This window comes from Dufourea novaeangliae, unplaced genomic scaffold (assembly GCF_001272555.1).
Source record: "Dufourea novaeangliae isolate 0120121106 unplaced genomic scaffold, ASM127255v1 scaffold14, whole genome shotgun sequence".
NCBI classification, from domain to species: domain Eukaryota; kingdom Metazoa; phylum Arthropoda; class Insecta; order Hymenoptera; family Halictidae; genus Dufourea; species Dufourea novaeangliae.
Genome location: NW_015373890.1, coordinates 1,360,300 through 1,382,369, shown reverse-complemented (window position 1 = coordinate 1,382,369; position 22,070 = coordinate 1,360,300). Strand labels below are relative to the sequence as shown.

At 42.4% G+C, this 22,070-nt stretch overlaps 3 protein-coding genes across 3 annotated transcripts in view; 1 reads left to right on the top strand and 2 right to left on the bottom strand.

Annotated features, from left to right (window-relative positions):
* LOC107186408 (proto-oncogene tyrosine-protein kinase ROS) overlaps nt 1-11,423 on the top strand; it is a 31,129-nt gene extending 19,706 nt beyond the window's left edge. The window contains exons 5-21 of the mRNA XM_015574266.1: nt 646-878; nt 1,355-1,594; nt 2,575-2,722; nt 2,841-3,337; nt 3,418-3,707; nt 3,784-4,140; nt 4,635-4,938; nt 5,023-5,346; nt 5,429-6,030; nt 6,143-6,769; nt 6,852-8,182; nt 8,259-8,681; nt 8,780-9,003; nt 9,089-9,559; nt 9,644-10,007; nt 10,382-10,435; nt 10,555-11,423. Coding sequence (XP_015429752.1) covers nt 646-878; nt 1,355-1,594; nt 2,575-2,722; nt 2,841-3,337; nt 3,418-3,707; nt 3,784-4,140; nt 4,635-4,938; nt 5,023-5,346; nt 5,429-6,030; nt 6,143-6,769; nt 6,852-8,182; nt 8,259-8,681; nt 8,780-9,003; nt 9,089-9,559; nt 9,644-10,007; nt 10,382-10,435; nt 10,555-11,423 — 7,358 coding nt within the window. The remainder of the gene's footprint in view (nt 1-645; nt 879-1,354; nt 1,595-2,574; nt 2,723-2,840; nt 3,338-3,417; nt 3,708-3,783; nt 4,141-4,634; nt 4,939-5,022; nt 5,347-5,428; nt 6,031-6,142; nt 6,770-6,851; nt 8,183-8,258; nt 8,682-8,779; nt 9,004-9,088; nt 9,560-9,643; nt 10,008-10,381; nt 10,436-10,554) is intronic.
* Nucleotides 11,424-12,969: 1,546 nt separating this feature from the next.
* LOC107185904 (smad nuclear-interacting protein 1) lies at nt 12,970-14,340 on the bottom strand. Its single transcript, XM_015573682.1, has 2 exons — nt 14,238-14,340; nt 12,970-14,140 (listed from the first exon to the last, which is right to left on the bottom strand). The coding sequence occupies exon 2, from the start codon at nt 14,047-14,049 to the stop codon at nt 12,970-12,972; it is 1,080 nt and encodes a 359-aa protein (XP_015429168.1). The 5' UTR covers nt 14,050-14,140; nt 14,238-14,340.
* A 645-nt stretch (nt 14,341-14,985) lies between these two features.
* LOC107185893 (eukaryotic translation initiation factor 4 gamma-like) lies at nt 14,986-18,388 on the bottom strand. The gene is made up of 3 exons (XM_015573670.1): nt 17,088-18,388; nt 15,396-17,033; nt 14,986-15,148 (listed from the first exon to the last, which is right to left on the bottom strand). Exons 1-3 carry the CDS (start codon nt 18,386-18,388, stop codon nt 14,986-14,988), a joined length of 3,102 nt encoding a protein of 1,033 aa, XP_015429156.1.
* Between the last annotated feature and the right edge of the window lie 3,682 nt (nt 18,389-22,070).

Below are 22,070 nucleotides of genomic sequence, written 5' to 3'. Positions count from 1 at the left end.
CGGGAACCTGACGCACTGGAGTATCCTTTTCTCGTTGTAGGTGTGATTCACTTGCTTCATCTTCACGATCCTCGATTTGTCCAACACTTTCATCGCGTAATAAACCGAGGTCGGTTTGTATTTCACCAGTAGCACACGGCCGAACGCGCCCGTACCGATTGTCCGGAATCGTTCGAAATCGTTCAGGGTGACGTGATCCATCTTGTTAACCTTCCATCGCTCGAGAAACGTGGCTTTCAACTCGTCCAGGATCGTCTGATATTGTTTCTGCGCGTGGGGTTGTTCTGGGTTCATAATCGAGCGATTCACGTGCGAACGAGTACTTTGTCTCTTCTTCGTCTTCTCGTCTTTCACCTTCCTCGAGATTGTGTTTGTCGGACGGTTCGGTCGCGTGTTTCCGTGCTTCATTTAAATAAGTAACGTGAACAAATCGTCGGTTATCAGGCGAGAAATGATGCGGTATCGCTATCGATATATCTGCGATTTCAAGCGGAATATTTCCTGCGATTAACCTACCCGCGATCCTCTCTTGTCGGCGGTTTTTTTTTTCGTCGTAGATTTCGAACATAACCGAAAACATTACAGGCCGATGTCGCTATGAAATTCTGTAATCTTCACGAAACTCGTGTTATTTCGTATTATCAGCGGAAATTGGCGTACCACCGGCGCCGGCGTTGGTCGCGGACTCGTTGACTGCAACATCCCTTCGTCTCGAGTGGAAAGGAATCGACGTCGAAAGACGTGGCGGCGGTATTTCGTACCTGGTGCAGTGGAGGTACGAGGAACTGGCCGAAACCTGGCAGTACTGTAGGAACCAGTCATGGGGCGAGGATGATCAGATTCTGGTGGAGAACTTGCAGCCGTACACGAAATACAGGGTAAACTCCTCAAAGTTCGTCCATAACTTTCTAATTTCGAATGTTGCTCGAAATTATTGGTAACTTCTTTCTATTAATAAGAATCGAAAGTCAGACTGTGACTTTTATTTGATTCAACAAATCGGAGCAGAAAAAGAAGCTTGCGTTTAGGAGAATTCAGGTTTTCCTTAAGCTGCGGTCTACACTGTATAGCAAAACAAAGTGTTAAGTAACAAATTGTATATGTAACTTTGCTACATAACATGGTTTTATAACTTGTTACAAGATTATACCTTCTGAAAGAGTCTGTAACAAGTTTGTATAACATTTCACACCTCATTATTTAATAATGGCGTTATTAAAGGATAACGTATAACATGTTATACAACATTTTTCTTTCTGTTTGTAACTAGTTTTATAACTTTGCTACATAACGTGTTAAAAGTAAAATTCTATGTTTATAGCGTGTGTTTATCGAGGTTGTTTATTTTTTGCAGTTTCGCGTAGCGTTGCTGTTGAAATCGTCGCAGCATAATCCTGAGCCGATCGTGTCCGCTCCGAGCGTTGTGATACGAACGCTGGCAGCCGGTTTCCCGACCTCAGCACCGGTAATTGTAAGAGCGGCGGTGGTAGACAGCTGCCGCGTCTCTGTGTCTTGGGAACCGGGCCCTTTCCCGAATGGGCCACTTTTGTCTTATGTCCTGCGTCTGCAAGGGGCTGACCACTCCCAGCTTAAGGTACACGCCACGCCAGAACTTCAATATACCAATTGATATACATAATAATTATAAATCGCCTTCATGTTCCAAGATGCATAATTCTTTAAGCGTATCGATGCTCTCGATTCTATTCTCTCTACGCTGATTGTCACACGCAAAACGTTTCTCGACACGTTCGTCGACGTACAGTTGAATACGCTTTTCTGTTCTTTCTCTAACTTTTTTTTTAGCAAAACAGCACACTGTGATATGTATGTACACCAACTGGTTCTGCAAGATCGCTCTCCTTTCCGTGAAGGGATGATTAAGTTGGAATGCGGAGAAAATTTTGAACACGAGGACAAATGAGCACTGGTTCCGAATCGTTTGTTTATTGTTGCTGTATGGAAATAATGCATTTGATGTGTACATTTGTCCTCGTATCGATGAAAGACAATATTTGATAGGGTGAACGCATCAATGAATGAACACTTAGCACGTTCGCTACCAGCACATTCGTTCGAAAATATTCATCCCATTTTATTCAATCAAATATCCTTGTCTTTTTGGTCAGAAATGAAAAATACACAAAACAGAGATAATGACTGATACAAGGTATAGGTGAATATTGAAAAGCCCATTCCACTTTTATCTAAAAAAAATTTACTGGCGCATTCACCCTAGTATGTCCAATAAATATCGAATATTTTCCTTAAGGTTTCGTAAAATGCTTGATAATGATCTTCGAACTAACACCCACGCGTAGAAAGATGCTCTAAAAGCATGCTCGTCGCTTTATGTAAACTGCACTTCGCTATCACGGATCTCTATGAACCTTTTGCAATCTATAAACGCACTCACCGACTCTTTACACTTGCAAGAACCAGATCTTCCGACGAAATATGTTTCTGGCATGGCGTTTCTTTTCCTCCACGCATACCGATTTCCTAGCAAGGGATCGAACGGGATAGACACACGAACAGTCTTTTTTTAAACCTGCCTTACGATCGTATCCACAGGATATACCAACATCGGAGAACACGGATCATTACATGTTCCAAAATCTCGAGCCGAACAAGAATTATTCAATAAGCGTGACCATGAGAAACGAGGCTGGCGAGGGTCCTCCCGCGGTCATTTACATCACGACTACTCCAGAACCAGCCGGTATGTTCCTAAAGTCTGGTAACGTTGTATTTCCGTCGGATGAATTCAAGACACGAAAATGTCTTGAAAAGTGCTATAAATATTCCACCCCCTTAAAAAAGGTGTGATAATATTTCAGTTAAGGATACGCAACAACCGATACTAATTCTTGGAGGTCAGCACATGGTTATGAAGCAAGACGCTGACATGTTGGACGACCCCAGTGTCGTTTATGAAAACACCAGCACGATCCGCGGGGTCGCGATTCACGTTGCCTCGGCTCAGCTGTTCGTTTCCGACTCCGTGGGATACGTGTATAGAACATCCATAACAAAACGTACAAAACCCACGGTGATACTCAGTCCTAGCCAGGCGAACTTCAAACCCCTGAGTCTGTCTGTGGATTGGTTGAATCTTCATTTGTACATCCTGGGCGAGGTGAAACACGCGACGACAGTTTGGCAGATAGCCAGATGCAATTTAGATGGAAGGGGATTGACGGTAGCAGTGGCTGGTTTCTTGACAAGGCCCACTCATATCGAAGTGGATCCGTACAATGGGTATCTATTCTGGGTCACCAGGGGCGGTTTATACCGACTGGATCTGGCTGACATAAGTAATGGAGTGAAGCACGAGGTACGTTTGCATTCTCGTATAGGCTGTCTCAAAGGATTCAAGAATCATCTTCTGAGTAGCGTATTTTTTACCTGTTACAGGTTCAACCGTATTTGATCCTAGACGATGCACACTTAGGTGCATTTACCGTCGATCACACGAACTTTCGCTTGCTAGTCCCTCATCACATTCAGAACACAGTGATATCGGTTTCCCTGGATGGTCGCGAGGTTCTGGACCTACGCGCTAACACGCAGCAGCCGAAATTCAAGAACGTCGTCTCCTTGGCCATGGCGAACGGTTTGTTCTATTGGACAAACGGGGAAGAGGTGCTGATCGAGGGCTACCACTCGGGCCAGAACAGATACTTTCACAATGCTTATCCCGACAGGTGACCGACTTCGTTGACGATTCAGAGCACGGGGTGTTATCGGCGCAGATGGCTAAATGACCATCGTCGGTTTCAGATCGAACGGTTCGTTTGTCAGTGTCAATGTACTTATGGACGCGAGCCAGCCGGTTCCAGTCCCCGTGAACCCACCCACGGGAGTACAGGCTGTTCTGGGTGTGGAAAGGGCCAAAGTCTCTTGGCAAGCGCCTCATCTGTTGGGCGGCCAGGGTAAAGGCGCCTGGCAGAATTGGTCGTACGAACTCGAGATCAAAGATGAGTCCACCGGGGAGACGATTCACCAGAAGGATATCGCTGGCTCGTCTCATACGGTGCACAATCTTCGGGAGAAATCGGAGTATTCGATCAAAGCGGCTGCCTACACGAGCGCTGGTAGAGGACCATGGTCTACCGAGTTTAGGGGACGAACATTGAGGTAAATTTTAATAAATTAGTGGTATAATGATTAACTCTTCATTCCTAAATTATTTAAAAATTATCAAAGAAATATTTTCTTGCATTTTTTTTGTATGTTGCCGTTCTTCATTCGGTGCCATTTCATTATAGTTATATATAATAATTCCCATCATAATATTATATATAATAAAACCTCATTTTTTTACCTTGGATTAATAAACCTTAAATATTTGAAAGACATTAGAGTTTTGTAAGTTTCTATTGTATTTGTAACGATACTCAACACCCGAATTCTATCGAATGAAGAAGACACAGGGCAAATAATGTCTTATTTTACCTAGAAACTTTTAAATGCACCCTTAAATCCGTGTCATATCATATATAACAAGACTAGAATAAATCATTATACACTCACAGATATGAAAAAATACACGATTCTAATATTCTATTTTCGTAATTTAAAATACGTAGCCATATGGCAACGAAATAGTGAACTTTATATCAATTATATAGAGATGGATCACACGCGTCCATTCTGTGGTCCGCGAACGAGGGTTTATTAAGAAGCGACGTGACTGGTGAAAATATCGATACTCTGATCTACAAAGCCAGTCTGAAAGAAGCAGAGACCGATTATCATATCGTTGACGTGAGCTGGTACAAGGACGTTCTCTACATCGTCGGCAATAATTCAGCGATATATCGATACAATATCACCAGCCATCAGAAAACGAAGATGAACATTAACTCTGTCGGGAGTGTTGCTGTTGATTGGATATCGAGAAAGTTGTACTGGGCCAATCCGAAACAACAAATTGTAAAAAAAAACAATACAGTACATTATAATACACACGTGTGTGTGCCATAATTATTGGAGTTTTCATCGTTATTCTTTTTCCAGATAACAAGAGCACATTTAAATGGATCTCACCAAGAACCAATGTCGATTCTAGCTATCGTCAAAGAGCTGATGATCGACTCTTTAGAAGCGTATTTATACTGGTCGACGGGACACGCTGTCGAAGTTGCACGGTTGAACGGTCAAGACAGAAGATACTACCATTCGGATGAGATATTTAATGGCAAACAAGTGATGGGTTTAACTCTGGATACAGAAAACAGATACGTTTATTGGATCGTTCGAAGTTACGAGAGCGGATCGATCGTCTATCGTGCGCCTACATCCGAGAGGATTCCTATGATCCACAAAATCGTACCCGAAAAGGTCTCTATCAACATCGAAACTTTTCTGTTTACCATAATCGAATAAATGATTGAAAATTGTTTTACAATATTTCTATTGTCAGGTCTCGGCTCTACAACACCCAAACATGCAAGGGCCACTGTGTTACTTCTCGGAACATCTTCTGTGGCTTCAAGACGATCGAAACGCGGTGATAGGCGATCTGTCCGGTCAAAACACTGCCGTGATAAATGGTATCACTCTATCGGGCCTCCACATGGTGGCCGTCATGGATCCTGCTCTTCATCAATATCCGAACAATCTCACCTCGGAAACAGTGGTCGTTTTACCAAAGGCGGTTAACTACAACAGTATTAGGGTCGAAGGAACGTGGAGGAACTTCAACATATCTTGGGATCCCGTGGAGAACATAAATTACGGAACTGTATTTTACGAAGTGAAATTCGCGGACTATATTAACACTAATTCGAATCCAGAGATAACCACAGAGACCTCGATGGCGTACAACAATTCCGAGCAGATTCTACCGTACTCGGTTCTGGAAGTGACCGTGAAAGCGTTCACCTATTGGGAAACGGCGCATCACACGAGAAGGACACTTAGATCCCCCCAGAGTGTGCCGAGTCAACCAACGAATCCCAGAGCGTTCATAGAATTCCATAAAGAACCTCTTAGCGAGACCGTTGATATATTTGCGATATTCAGGTAAGCATCGGGCCTCTACCCTCTATAGATCATCAATTTCCAGTTGATGGTATTACAATTCGTAACCATTTTAAATTCGTGTTGTTTACCATTGATCTTCTAACATTTGCAGATGGAATCAACCGGAGTTCACGAACGGTGTGATCACCGGTTATACCGTCCAATGCTGGAACCTCGTGGAGGTGCAACTCTGCGACCAATCTCTTATTATCGATAAACTGGAGCACGCTGTGCACGATCTGCTGCCGAACACCACGTATTACTTTCAAGTTCGTGCTCACACGAAAATAGGACCGGGTCCGTATTCCGATGTGATCAACGTGTCGACGGTATACGAGAACCCGGTGCCGCAATTGTTGGTCGCCACTATGGACGCTGTAAGGATATCCGACTTGGATCAAGAGAAGAACGACACCATCACCCGCCACATCGCGGTCGAAGTGACGTATCTGGCGGCGGACGGCAAGATCTATTGGATAAACGAGATGCAGGAGCTGGTCACGGCCGATCTGAACGGAGTGAACGCCACCAAGATCTTGACATTGAACAACACCGCCCTCAGCTTAACTGTCGATTGGGTCTCGAGGAATCTGTACTGGTCGGAGTCGGACTACCGTGAGAACGGAGGTCAGATCTTCAAGCTAGACCTGACCACGTCGCAAGGTGGGATTCTTAAGTACGAGAACATCGTTACGGCGAGCAGACGTATTCTGAACCTCGATATACTACCGTCTACAGGGTAATCGTTCGTTTCTAAATTATTATACTCTAACTTATCGTCAACATCATCAATATATATGTCTGTATATCTACTTCTATAGGTCATTATACTGGATCGAGTTAACGAAAAACGACAGAGGCGTGATAATGCAAGCAGACTTGAACGGTAAAGCCGTTCAACCCTTCTTCAATCACATGGACCATTGCTCCTGCCCGTATAGACCATCCGTGATCCCTGTGATGACGATCGATAACACCAGTTTCCAGAAACCGACCATGTACTGGGTCTCCCTCGAAGGACACTTGAACATCGCCGATATTAACGGGTGCACGTGCAGCATGATTGTGAACGCGGATTTCAACAAGGGACTTCCACCGACTTCGCTGACCGTGGACAAGAAGAACATATACTGGTCCAATTTCGAGGAGGGTCAGATTTATTTCATAAACAAGGAATATCCATACGACGGGGAGATTCTACATTATTACTTGCCGGCTGTGAGAAGTATCAAGGCTCTAGGAAAGTCTTTGCAACCGTATCCGACCACGAATTGTTTGATACCTCGTCAGGTGTCCTACAACGTGAAAGAGATCAGGAAAACGGAGAACAGCATCACCGTGAGGCTTCCTCAGCCAGTTCCTCACTTTGGCTGCGAGAGATACAATTTACCAACGACCCTGTACACAATATACGTGTCCCAATGTCTGGAGAACGACCCGAGCAAGTGCGAGGATAGCGACAGAACGAGGCTGCAGACTTACGATAAAGAGTACGGGATCAGGGATCTGAATCCTTTCACGAAGTACAGGTTGACAGTGGCGTTGAGTAACTACTACGCTGATTTGGAGTCGATGAGCCTGGAGTTCGGTTCCGGTGTTGTCTTAAGAACGGGCGCTGGGATTCCCACAGCTCTTCGATACGAGGTACACTGGAGACTGGTCCGACTGATAAATGGGGCGCGGCAGAAAGGCGAACAGTTGATAAAAAGTCCCGAAAGCACAGCCGATGGTAGATTCTTCACCATGCTGGAACCATGGTTACCGGGCCAGGAGTATTTAGTGTTTGTCCGAGCTTATCCTGTTCACTTGGGACTGGGTCTAGACGTTTACAGTCAGAGTCCCGATCAAGTGGTGAAAATGTTCCCGGAACCTAACAACCTAACGTTAACCGGCGTCAGCGTGAACAGTATGAACGTAACCTGGGCGCCTACCGCCAACTTGACGATCAAATACACTTTAGAGTACAAAGACGTCGCAGTGGAAGACTGGCGGGCCGCGAACGATTCTAAAACGGACAAAGACAAAGTGACATATTTCATTGATAAATTGCAACCACGTACTTTGTATAAGTTCCGTTTGCTTCTGAGATATCCTAGCTATAAAAAAGACTTTCTGTGGCCGACAGATGGAAGATTCACGTTTCAAACGTTAGGTAAGTTGACTTCCAATCGTTTCTTTAATTATGATACTGTTTACAATCTAATCTTACGTTGATTATGATGAATCAGGCGATGTACCAAGTGCTCCGGGAATGCCTACGGTAACGAAACTCCGTAATTCCGTGTACCAATTGAACTGGGAGCCAGCGCAAGCTCACGGCTCCCAGATTACTCTGTACCGTGTCGTGGGAATAAAAATAAACGAAATTAACGAACAAATCGACTCGAACGAGAACGCAAGCTGGAGGCTTTACTATAACGGGACTGACAATTATTGGATAATTACGGGCGATATGGACGACAAGTATCGGTTTCGTGTTCAGGCGAGAAACGCGTACGGATTCGGTGGCTGGAGTAGATCCAGCCCAGTCGTTGATTTAACAGAGACTACTGGAGGGATTTTGGCAACGCAACAGCATCTTGGATTGGTGTTAGGGCTCAGCGTTCCTGTTATCACTATAATGCTAATCTGCTTCTGTTATTTCCTTTGCCGTAAGTATATAATTACAAAGGAAAGATGTTTTTTTCACGTTTAATCACGTGTTTATCCGAAGTTGTTGACAGTATGAAAAATAAAATTGTTAATTCAGCAGTTTATCGGCAACGCAAGGAAGACAAGAAGGCTGTTTTACCGCCTTTGGTGAGCGACGTGGAGCTAGCCACACTTCGGGAGATCCCTCGTGGAAATTTTGTTCAGTCCAACGCCCTTTACGCCTCCACATTGCAAAACGATCCCGACGATTCTACGCTTCCTAAGATACGAAGGGAGCAAATCACTCTGGCGAAATTTTTGGGCAGTGGAGCCTTTGGCGAAGTAAGCGAATCGTCTAATCTACGAAGCAATATTATTTCTTAGAATTCCAGGGCTGATTCTATTATTGTTATCGAATATCCTGCAGGTATTTCAAGGGAATGCGAAAGACTTGGAGAGACCAGGAGTCACCCCGGTTGCGATCAAGACACTCAGAAAGGGTGCATCGTCGCAAGAGAAAACCGAATTCCTTCAAGAAGCGAGACTCATGAGTCATTTTCGGCACAAACACGTGCTCCGGCTTCTTGGTGTCTGTTTAGACACGGACCCACCGTTGTTGGTGTTGGAACTGATGGAAGCCGGTGATTTATTGAGCTATTTAAGAGCAAGTCGATCGCTGCAACCCACCGATTCACACGCTTTGCGTCTGCAAGATTTGTTGGCCATGTGCGAGGACGTGGCAAGGGGATGTCGTTATCTGGAGGAACTTCATTTTGTACATAGAGATCTTGCGTGCAGGAACTGTTTAGTCTCCGCCAGGGAGAGGGAGAACCGGGTTGTTAAGATTGGCGATTTTGGGCTTGCAAGAGATATTTATAAGAACGATTATTATAGAAAAGTAAGTGGAATATACTGTGATTGGAATCTGTTTAAAATCCTAGGATGATTAGTCAACTGATTGTTGGTATTTCTCGTTTTTTAGGAAGGGGAAGGATTACTGCCTGTCCGTTGGATGGCTCCTGAATCCTTGGTCGATGGTGTATTCACTTCTCAAAGTGATGTCTGGGCATTCGGAGTATTAATGTGGGAGATCACATCTCTGGGCCAACAACCATATCCTGCCAGAACAAATCTTGAAGTGTTGCATCACGTGCGTGCAGGTGGGAGACTACCGAAGCCTCAGAACTGTCCACCTGGTTTGCATCAATTGATGTTGCGTTGTTGGAGTTCTGCTGACACTAGACCGAGTTTCAAAGTCTGCCTGAAGAATATAGTTAGCCTTCGGGGTACTATAGAGGATGCAGCATTGAGCCCTGTGCATGCTGGTCATTACTTAGCTAGAAGAGGTAAGTGTAGATTTGTATCTTAACATTTGCATTATATGAATTTATTGGCATGAAATAGAAATCTTTTAAAGTACAATATGTTTCGAAGATAATCCGGTAAAATTCAATTTCTAAACTTGTAAGCTAATATTAGGTTTGCTTCATCATTAAATAGTACAAGCATAGTCATAAATGTCGTTACTTAAATTTCAATCTATTTACTAAATACAATTTATTTTCATATCACACGAGATAAGCATGTGCTTTTCCAAATATGTACAACCATAGTTCTTCGACCAATCGTTCATGATGCATCATCGTAAAAATGTGTTCAATATATAAATTTAACAGTTTGCTTGAATACATATTTATCATTGCATGGCTCATGCTTGCAGGCGTGTCTAACATGGCTTACTTTGCTGACGAGAATCAAAATCATAACAATTCAGGTAGGTTCTCTGTGAAGATCATCTATCTACGCTGCTTTCTCTATTTCTATTTCATTACACCCCATGGAAGCGAAGTTTTTAAGACAAACTGTGAATGACAGGATCGTTGATTTGTACAGGAAATTCATGGAAATCCAGCAGTTCAGAAGGCAGTCGTGATATGCAGCCGTTCCTTCAAATTTGTCATAACCCGTCGCAATTGAGCGAAATACCAAAATATTTGGAACTATTGGCGGATAACGAAGATATTATTTTAAGGGAGAATTCAACAAGTGGATACGAAGTGCCGCGATCAATTTATATGTCTGATCAAAACTTAGGTAATGTAAATAAAGCTAGTACAAACGCGGATTTAAAGGATAATTTGCATTCCGACACGTTGCAAGAACAGAATGATTCTTTGACCGATGATAAAGAACAATCAGCAAGGCGGTGTGATAAGAGATCTTCTGTGTCTAGTTTGAATCTACCAGAACGTAAGAGAGCATCGATCACAAGTATGACTGAAAAATGTAATACCTTAGATAGTTCAAAATTAACCAGTCCCACTCTTAAGGCGATTTTGAAAAGGGACTCTTTTACCTCGTTAAATGATCACCGAAAGAACAAAAGGAATACGAATGAACGACGGGGATCAGAAATTAGTTTAGAGGGTAGAAGTACCAGTTCTCTCAGTTCAAATATAAGTTTAGCCCCACCTACGCGACCCAGCTCGTCGTTAATTAGTTCACAAAATGTTCTTGCATTGAAAAACAGTGTTATGGGTGGTACCGGAGACTCTGCAGTGAATGACAATAACGTTACGAGAAGTATATTGCCAAAAATTCAAAGGACTCATTCTAATTTACAGAATGGCAAAGCAAATATTCCTTTAGCGATAAATAGTGCGTTACTGAATTTGTTAAGGCAAACACCGGTCGAAGATAGTAATAATATTGTTACATATACGAATATCAATGCAGACGCTGTTAGGGTAAACGGATCGTGAAGCTTTTATTGCTAAAAAGAAATAAAAAGAACAAGTCATTTAAACAGTCATATCTTTAACTATATGAAAACGGAAAACGTGTGTGAAGTTCCATAGCTTTAAACTGCCATGATAATGTGTGTACATATTTAAATTTCAATATTTGAAGTCTACTTTATGTAAGTCACGGCAGAAAATGTGTAATTGTAGCTGTATTAGTTAACAATCAAGGACTTGTTTACGATTTAAGGAACAAGGATAGTTATAGAGTATTATACCAGGATTAGAATAATCCGACATAGTTTTATACTTGTTATTGAAAATAATGTATTTATTGAATGACCTAAAAGTATAAAGTTTCACTGTTCATTGTACAAATTTCATATTTGGTGATAATATAAGATATGATCCTGAAATTGATATTCATGTTACATAGGGATTTGTTAAGTTTTATATGTAAATTTAATAATTCTTATTAAGACAGTACAATTAAGAATAAAAGTTTTCAACTATGCTTGAACTTTGTATGAATGGACTGATAATGTTTGAAGCTAACACTTTCAAGCTTTATTGTTAATACATTACACACAATAAAGCTGGAAAGGTATTGTAAATATTTTATCAACACAAAATTGATATTTTTTTAACTGCATTCACAATGTCTTTTCCATAAAAGTATTAAAATGATATTATAGGTATCTAAATCCAGAGAATTAATAGGCAAGGTACAGTAGTAAAAGCGATAATACACCTGAATACGTACTTTTTAAAAATATTTAGACAATATGGTATCGCAAGGGAATAAAATTCTTTACACTCGTGTATGTATCTCTTAACGTTTTTTATACACTGGAAAGATATGTTTCATTGAATGATGTATAACATAAAACTATTCAAAAATTGAATAGTTTGATAAATATTTTATAGTCTTCCTATTTAAAGATATTTTTATATGTAATCTACATATTGTTAGTTCCTTAAAAACTTTGTAATATTTAAGCTATAAGCCAGACTTTGTAAATACCTTTCATTGGTATATTAAGAAATGTATTGCTAAGATAGTTGTAATTGTATGAATTTTGTATATTTGATATGCACAAGTTAATACAGTCATGCAAATATCACCTCACATAGACTTGCATACAACATGAGAAATTTATTGTCCGAGTTTGGGGTAAACAAAATTTTTAATGTAAATAAATAAACTGCAATGTAATTCAAAAGTGGTTTATTACAATCAATTTTCTCACTAATATCCACAAATGGAAATTTTAAACAGTCGCTATTTATTGTGTCAGGGATCTGAAATTTTACTATGAAGAATATTGTACTATGATAAATGCTCTAATTGAGAATTGTAGAATTTTACATATTGATGTCATAGCAGAGTTTTACAATCTATTCTAAGAGGTAACATTAATACTTAGTGTATTTAAAATATCATTTGCAAATTTCATTAAAATATTTTACAAGAAATAGATCCTGGAATAGAATATACAAAGATTTATGTAAATTTTTCAGACCGACTACATTATTTATAAGTAGTACAAGTTATGAAATGTGTTACCTATGCAGTAGCAGTTGTAGTAGTAATATTAGTAGTAGCTGTAGTAGCAGCACTGAGGGGAACATCATCATCTAAAGAATCATCTTTGCTATGCTCATGTAATAAGACATATTCCCTAGAGCTAAATCCAAAACGTAATACATCTCTCTCTAATAGTTCATGATACCTTCTTGGTTCTAACTTTACATTATTTACAAATGTACCATTCGCAGATTCTAAATCTATGAGATATGGGCGAAGTCTTCTTCCTTCGCCACCTCCTTCCCTTTGGAAAGATACTAAACGATATTGCAAAACAGCATGCTGTTTTGAACATGAAGGATGATCCAAAGGAATATCTGCAATTTTTCTATCTCTGCCCATTAGATACGCTGATTGTCTGTGAACATATAATGTAGGTAATGCCTTCTCTCCCTTGAAAGGATATAACCTCCATCTACGTTTAGGTTTCCTTGCATCCGGTGGTTCAGAATATTTAATGACTACTCCATTCACAGTATTTGCATCTTCAGTGAGTTTACCAGACAATTCAAAATTTGGTTTTTCTTTATCTTGAGGATTTGGTTTAGGTTCTGTTTTTATTGTGGGTTTACCCCATTCTGGTGAAGGTTCCATCTTTGCTTTCATGTCCTCAAAATTACTTCTTCTCTCTCTATTTGCATCATTGTGTCTTTTGTTATACTCATTTGAGTCCTTGTGTTTTCTGCCCCTATCTTCATAATCTTTATACCTTGAACGAGGTTCTTCTCTTCTCATATGCGATCTCTCATACCTTCTCTTACCATTTTGTCTCTCATCGTCTCTCCTTGGATGATCATGTCGCCTATCCCTAAATTCTCTATCCCGTTCACGTTGCGATCTATCACGATGCATATCATTATTGTCTCTTCTTACTTCTCTGTTAAATTTGTGAACGTCCCTACCTTCTCTGTTATCTCTATAATTTTTATTCTTGCTGCTGAATTCCTTTCTGCCCAATCGTCTGTCTTGGTTAGGGCTCTCGTCGCGCTTGTGTTTATGCCTTTTCCGTAACTTTTCGTGACGGCTGTCATCACTATTTTCAGAACTGTTGCTGGACATTTTTTAAATTGTTGTTGACAAATTCCTTGGAAAAACAAGCGTTATCATAATTTTAATATTTTAATGTGACGCGATGTTGGCGTAACATAACCTATCCTGGCAAAAAATAATTTGTTATAATCGAAAATATACAATCGCTAAAACCTACTGATACAATAAAACTGTTAAAATATATATTTAATACTTACGCTCTCTGACCGCTGTCACAATGCTTATTTATAATTCAAACGTCTTTTAAAACACTAAACACTTCACTTATACGCGTTATACTTGCGTTATACAAAACAGGAATAAGCGCCACCATTTGTGTCGAATTTGAGGTAACGGAAGATATCTATCTATGCAAACTCTCTAATTAAACATGCAAGCATTTTTATGGCTGGCCATGAACAGTTATAATGTTATTACAATAATGGCATTAAAACATCATTTCTTACTTTCAAGACGACAAACGCAACACCATCGTCCTTATAAATGGCAATTTACATAAATTGAACTCGATTCAATTAAATTTGTTGGTGAACGTTAGGTGCACAAATTAAATTGAACTAAATTGAGTTACAATTACAAAACTTTTAAAACTGTTTTTCCATAAATAAGTCTTCTTTCGGAATGCATTAAGGTTTCCAAACTATTGAAATGATGCACAAGGTATCACAGGAAATTATTTAATCGTACAAAAGGATTGCATTTATTTTATATAAAAATCGTAGAAAATCAGTATATACATAATAATACATAATTAAAATATCTACAAAGGGTACTTATATTTTTATGTCCTTTACCGCGTTCGTTGTAATTTTAATATATAACATGTACGACGACAGAACGTTTCGTTCGTTGTGTCCAGACTTGGCACGCTAAACATGTATCTTTTTCATTTGTAAATTAATTATCAGCTATGGTACGCCATAGGATTCGTTTGTGTAGTGCAAGTTAGTGCAATGTAAAATTCGAGTCATCGAAGGAATTACTGTCCGAATTGCTTTCGGCAGCGTCCACGAAGGCCGTGGATAGATCACCGGACAGTTTGCTCACAGTCTGTGAAACCACGTCGTACATGAAGATCTCTTTCTCGCCTTGATCGGTCTCTTTTGGCCTGTAACAACAACAGGACACATTGTCTTGAGGCTGAAGAAAGTGAAGCCAATCGATTCGAACCATTAACCGGTAAAAGGGGTGCATGCGGAAGCAGCTTAAAGCGTCGTAGGAATGTTGCGATATAGGAGAATATATGGCTCATTAAAGAATAATTGCACATGCCGTTTAAAGCAAACGAACGAGTTAACGAAGGTAAACGAGAGCGGGTAAGGGTGATTAGTTATGGCATCGCGACTACCACTTACATGGTTACCAAGAGTACAACCGACTGCTTCTGCGGCTCCGTACGGCTCTCCTGTTCCAACCACTTCTTGTAGTTCTCCGCGGTTGGCTTCTTCACCAATTGCTTCAGAGTGTCGCCGGCAAGAAACTTGACCGCTTGTACATCGCTGGTACGTCTACCGTGCCTCGACTCGATCTCCTTCTCTTCGTCTTGAAAGTTATAATCGACGGGGGCTAGCACGACCACACTGGAGATCTTCCGACCGTTCAGCTGTGGCACATCGGGAATAGGGAAGGAAGCACCGCTCACTTTGAGCGGCAGATAACGATTATATTGAGCCTCGTCCCGCGATCCCACGGTTACGGGATTCAGCCTGGTAGCATCATCGCGTATGTGCTGATCCGCCAGTGCCTGGCCTTGCTCCGTATTCGGATCGAAGCGTACTACTTTCATCTCTACGCCTCCCGGGCGTAAGGTGGCCTGCTCGAACTTAGTCGGGTTGCCAGTGGCCGTCTTCTTGGCCAGAACGGCAGAAGAAGTGGACGAAGAAGAGGAGGTCGCGGAAGACGAGTCGGCCGTTTTGGGTTTCTTGACGATCGACGGTACCGGTTCGCTGGCAGCCACCGCGGAAGCGCCTCCGGCACCGTAGAAATTCGCCAGGGCCTCGGGCGGTAGTTTCTCGATCGGTATGTCGCCGACCTTGTCGTAATCCAGTATTTGTATGTCGGCGTTACCTAAAATACCGGAACTGAGCAACTGTTCCCTTATATCATCCGGAACCTCATCCGGTAGGTTCGCGATGTTCGCCTTAATTTTAGCTTCGTTCTTGGGCGAAATAGTGGTCGTTGTCGATGGTGCCTCGGTTGTCGTTGTTGTCGTCGTTGTGGTGGTAGTCGTTGTACTCGATACGAACGATCTCACAGTGGATATCGCGTTGAAATCTTCCGTGTTAGTTACCGGAGTCGCGTAAATCTTCTGAGAAGGATTCGACGAGAAGGATGGTCGTCCCCAGATCGACGACCTTTGGGATAACGATGGGAATCGTTGTTGTGACACTTGTGGTGGTGGTTGCGGTTGTTGTTGTTGTTGAGATGATTGATGATTTTGTGAAAAAAATCCTTGTTGTTGATTTTGGAATATTTGTTGTTTCGTGTTCAGATGTTGTTGCTGGTCGTTTAGATTAAATTGGGTCGTTGGGTTTCTTATCAGGTGTTGGCTCTCTGGCGACGGACTTGGCGTTTGAAGGGAGCCATATAGGTCTTGTGCCGTTTCCGAGAATCCTGTTGGCTGAATTACGGGATGAGGCGGGAATGGGCCGGGGTGAAGTGGATTCTCTCGAATTGCATAATGTTGTTCCAATTTAGGAACAGCTTTGAATATTTCTCCGCCCGGTTTCTGAACCTGAGGTTGAACCGGTATTTGCGGTATACCCGGTACCGGTTGCGGTTGATTGTACTTTAACTGTGCACGATACTGTTGCTCTTGCAACAACTTCTGTTCCTGTTCTTTATTCCTTCTACGTTGCTCCTGCAATCGTTGCTGCTCTTGCAGTCTTTGCTGTTCCTGTATTCTCTGTTGTTCTTGTACTCTCTGGTGTTCCTGTAGCCTCTGATGATCCTGTTGCCTTTGTTGCTCGTGTTGCCTTTGTTGTTCCAACAACCTTTGCTGCTCGATCTGCCTGTGTTGTTCAACATGTCTTTGTTGTTCCGTTTGCCTTTGCTGTTCCAAAAATCTCTGATGTTCCTGAAGCCTTTGTTGCTCGTGTTGCCTTTGATGCTCCCTGTGTTTCAGCAGTTCTTGCTGTCGACGTTGTTCATGATACCGTTGCTTCTCCAATTCCTGTTGCTTATAAAGAGGCAACGTTTGTTGCTGTTGCTGCTGTACAGGTTGTTGCTGATCCACGTTAAAATGATTTCCCTGGTTTATCGGTAACGGTTGGTTTTGTATCTGTACACTTTGGTGGGAAACCGAAAGCGTTGGAGGAAATCCTGGTTGCTGCGGGTGACTGATACTGACACGATGAGGTGGGCCGAAGTTACTGAACGGTGCACGTTGCTGCACTTCCGGCAAGCCTTGAATCGTGATAGGCAGCCGTTGAGGTCTTGGCAACGGGTTTCTCGTCTGCGGTGGCGTAGGTGAGAACGGTGACTGTTGCTGCAAGAAATTTAGAGGTTGTTGCTGGGACGGTTGATGCAGTGCCGGCTGTTGCGGAAACGAATTCGCGATCCTTTGCTGCGGAAACGCGGCCGGTACTCTTTGATGGACAGGCTGAATCGGTTGATAGGGACCGTGTTGCCGTTTAGGAGAACCAGGTGCAGTGGAGGCTGGCTTGGAGAGTTGGGTAGGCGGTGCCTCTTGGTCGCTGCGTTTGTTGTGATTGTTCGGCGGCACCTGGTCCGTACCAAAGGTAACGCGAATCCCGCTAGAACCGGAATGGTATACCTCACTCTCGGGTCGAATAATTGCTCTCAAAGTTGTGGACGGTTCCGACGGTACTGGTGTCGCTGTGTGAACAGGTTCTTCTGGGTAAGGCGCCGGGTTATCTGGCTTGATCTCCTCGTGTTCCTCAACAGGTGTCAGCGCGGGTATGGGTGGATCGTAGACGACTCGAGGCTTATCCCCGTAACCCTTCTTTTTCTCGTACTTCACGTAAAACACCTGTATAGGTTCTTTAGTAGGTTTCGGGGTCGGAGGCGGAGGTGGTGGTACCGGCGTTGGCAAAGATTCGTTCGATTCTTTGATGATAATTTCGATAATCGGCTCCGGTTCTGTTGGATAATAGTTTAACGGGCCCTCTTCGTAGAGATCGTCGCTCTTGGAGCTCGCCAGAGGATTGTAGAGCGGATCTCTCTGAGAATATTGAACGATCGGTTCCATCTGTACCGCATAAGGCGGCGGTCTGGCTCCTCGTCTCGGATAAAACGCAACCTGTTGTCTCTTATCGCGGTTTTTCGAGGACTCATCTTTGGCAACGGTCGCAACGACCAAGGTCGCTACCACCACGACGATCTGCATGGGGGGGGGGGGGGGACTTCCGCGTACGGTCGTAAAACGCATTGGTAGAAAGATCGGTTGCCGCGTGGGTAACCGAGTGACCCGATTAATAACGAGAAGAAACATCCTGCAAGGCCTTAAGCGGCCAAATCGATTGGTATTCTAGCGTCGCCGAATGGACAGTTACTGCTACCCTGATAAGCGATTCCCAGACACGATCGTGTTCCCGATATGGCGAGGCCGAGTTACGGCACGCATCTGATATATACGATGTTTTTCGCGTGTAAATTGTTGCGAACAGTTACAGAAATCTCTTGGCCAGGTGCGTTTCACACGGTGCCGGCGAAAGAAGGAGAGAAAATTTAGGTTTTGGATTCACGGCGTGTGGGTTTCACCTCGAGAATTCGGTGACTCTCCTAAAATGGGGACTTCTTAATATTCCTCGACGAAAAAAGAAAACTACGTCTCCGACGAACGCGACGAAGTTTTATTTACGCGGTATCAATATTAAACACGAACGAATCTTGTCCCCTTTCTTACCGAGATCGTCTTGAATCACTGTTACTCGACATTTATACAATTACTGTAAAGATTAATGCGTTACGAATAATTTGCTTAACACACATAAACGGGTCGCTAATCTGATATACTTTCCCTCGCTAAGTAGCCGGAGGCGATACGCTAGCTGGTTACAAATGATAGAATCCACGTCGAACGTTTCCCGCAAACTAGGAGATGAGACACGGTTATTACGATGAAAGTATAAGCGAAGCACGTTCTCTTAAATGAACTATCTACATTATTAACGCGACACTACCGAGAAGTTTCACCGGTCGCCGGGAAGACGCTAGAACGACATCAGACTTGCGGCTTTTTCTTTTCTCGTTATAATTACCAGTTCAAGGAATCGCATGGTGTTGCGTTGATTTGTCGCTCGGACAATCCTGTGTATTTTTGATGTTGTTGCGATCGTTGGAGTCACACTACACCGACTTCACGTGGCTAACTCGATCGAGGGGTGGTTAACTCGCGGTAGGCAACATGATATCCGCAGGACCGGGCATGTACTGAACGATATTGAATGAAGCTTCGCATGGGAACTGAGGACAGATTGGGCCCAGAGGCCCGTTTCTCCCTACCCGATGCCACCACCACTGGACTCTTCAAGAAGCTCCTCTCTAATATCGAATACGGTGGGGCACCTTTCTCTGGCTAGTGGCTACGTACGCTTTGCGGCTAGCGTAAGGCAGCCGTTAAAGACGTGGCGTGCAGGACATACAGAGACGTGGTTGTTCGAGACGAAACAAAAAAAAAACAACGGAGGTTCCAGCACGAAGAGACAGACGGAGCACGGGGAAGGGGAAACGGGCGAAGTCGTTGCCGACTTTCTTTAAATCCGACTCCCGATCGAAAGGAAAGGAAGATGATTATATTAACCGAGCGTCACGTTTCCATTGACCTCCAAGGCCCATCGAAACCGAAACCCACCTTCTCCTCTAGGAGAAGGTCGTGTCCAGGACTGTTATAGCCGACAACCGAATTATTCGGTGAAAGACTTACCCGCCTCGGACATAATAACGCGGCCGATCGAGACAGTACGCGAGCGCGAGTAAGCGAACGATCGCGTCAATGCACTTATCATTACTTTCGCTAAAGCCTTACGGCGGTTCCGAGCGAATGATTTCTTGCGCACGAATCATTTCCTGCATGTCTAATGACCTTTCTTTCGCGGTGATAAGCAGATTTTTCCAATCACTCTCGCCATTTCTTGGTTAACATCTATAACTCGATAGTTATTACTGATTTAATTTACTCATTGCATTTGTACTTTGCTACCTATATCTAAGTAGCACTGTTTTTTTTATATACACATGACCTTACAAGCATGGATACCGATAATTAATTCAAGTTAATGCTCCGAGAAAATTTACCTAATTGATATTACAGTTTTCAATGTCGCTGTGTCAATATTTATCCGATGATACACCGTCAGACGACACAATCATTTCTCTTTCCCCGTAACAAAAATAGACATTTTCCACCGTGTTCGAGCGTCGTAAAAAGATCGCGTGCACTATTTTCCGTAAATCGCGTACAGTCGCTGTGAAAGGCAGAAATCTAGAATACCAGTTAAATGAGGATGGCCTGGTAAAACCCTTGATTGCAAAAGCTCACCGTGATGCAAACTTCTCATACTTGCGTAACACGCATTCTGAACTGATCTATCACGCGGCTAGACGGATTCCGTCTAACGATATCCTATGGTCTTACCGATCCTCCCTCCCCCCGGAATTCACATTTGAACTTTACAGTCCAGCTACCGGATACAAAAGAAATCGTGTACAAGCGTTTTCTCTTTCCCCGTCGAAAGTCACACCGTTCTTCGATTTTGAAATTAGAAGCTAAGTGCATTGACATTTATGAAATTCGATGGACCACCATGAGCAGTGACCCACGGAGATGAGCATTTGGCGAATATCCACGCACTGTGGAGATTCGACGTCGCTCGTCCTACTTGGGAACTTTCACTTACGTTGGCGTAAGAGGTCCAAATAACCGCTGAGAGATTCGAACACGATGGGTAAAGAATCTGGTCAAATGGTCAGTGGTTTCGAATTGTAGTACATGTTTAACCGAAAGAAAAAATACCTTCACTTTCCTAGAGATAGCTGATCTGAAGTTCCATTAAAAGAACATTACAGAGACAATGGTTGAATTTTCTCTGCCAGACAAAATCATACGATATCTCCTTTTACAAAAACTCTTAAACTACTTAGATACTACTCGGTATAATGTGCAGTTAATTGTTGAGCTTGCTACGGCCAAGGGTGGATAAACGAAATAGGTGTAAAAAGACAGTTATATTATAGCCTTTAGCAATAATTACGAAAGCAGTCTGTGAAACAAACGCTTCAGACTAGATTGCACGAATTTCAATCGCCCAGTTCTCATGAAAGTCCGAGACATAGAGCAGCAGATGATACGGTTCTCCTTCTATGGACATACAGTTTGTAGGTATATAGTTCCCCGAGAGCAGTGCGCTCATGAGCAATAACGTAACTGTTGAAGAGTGAAAGTGCCGTAAAGTGGGACACGGCGAGAATAGCATCCGATCTTATAATTAATAAATAAAGCAAGCAAACGCTTCTGATTTTCCCTGATCCTTTGTGTTGAAACGCCGGAAGATGGCCGTATTATATGACCTTGGGTAACATATATTAAGGATACCAAACATTTTGTAGGAAAAATCTCATCTGATTGAGCCAATTGTTCTTTTTATGCGATAGTCCTTCAAAGATTTCGTGTTAAGAAACCGTATCCATGAAGTTGTTGGATTTTGCAACTGGCACTTCAATGTTCTTTCCTTCGGTCTTAACTTTCCTTCGAGGCAAACATTATTGTATTGACATATGCACATAACCGCGTTATATAATTGGATAGCGTACACAGTGTTAAACAAAAAGTATCTTTAATCGACGTTATGTCTACTGCACTTTCTATTTCCATCGTAGAGAGTAGATTTTGAAATCTTGTGTGGCATGATACTTGAATAATATTATACTGGAAATATTTAATTTATAATAATATCTAATGTACGTGAACAGATGAGAAAAATTATTTATCCTGGTTTCTGTAAATTCAGAACGGAGTCGAAACCACGTGGATAGATAACTTAAATTTTCCCGGCCATTCCGTAACAACG

Coding starts and splice junctions, on each gene's coding strand:
- LOC107185893 (XM_015573670.1), bottom strand. CDS start 18,388: ATGCAGATCGTCGTGGTGGTAGCGACCTTGGTCGTTGCGACCGTTGCC. Junction 17,034..17,087: donor AGATTTTTGGAACAGCAAAG/GCAAACGGAACA, acceptor CGAGCAGCAAAG/GTTGTTGGAACAACAAAGGC. Junction 15,149..15,395: donor GTTGTACTCTTGGTAACCAT/GTAAGTGGTAGT, acceptor TTGTTGTTACAG/GCCAAAAGAGACCGATCAAG.
- LOC107185904 (XM_015573682.1), bottom strand. CDS start 14,049: ATGTCCAGCAACAGTTCTGAAAATAGTGATGACAGCCGTCACGAAAAG.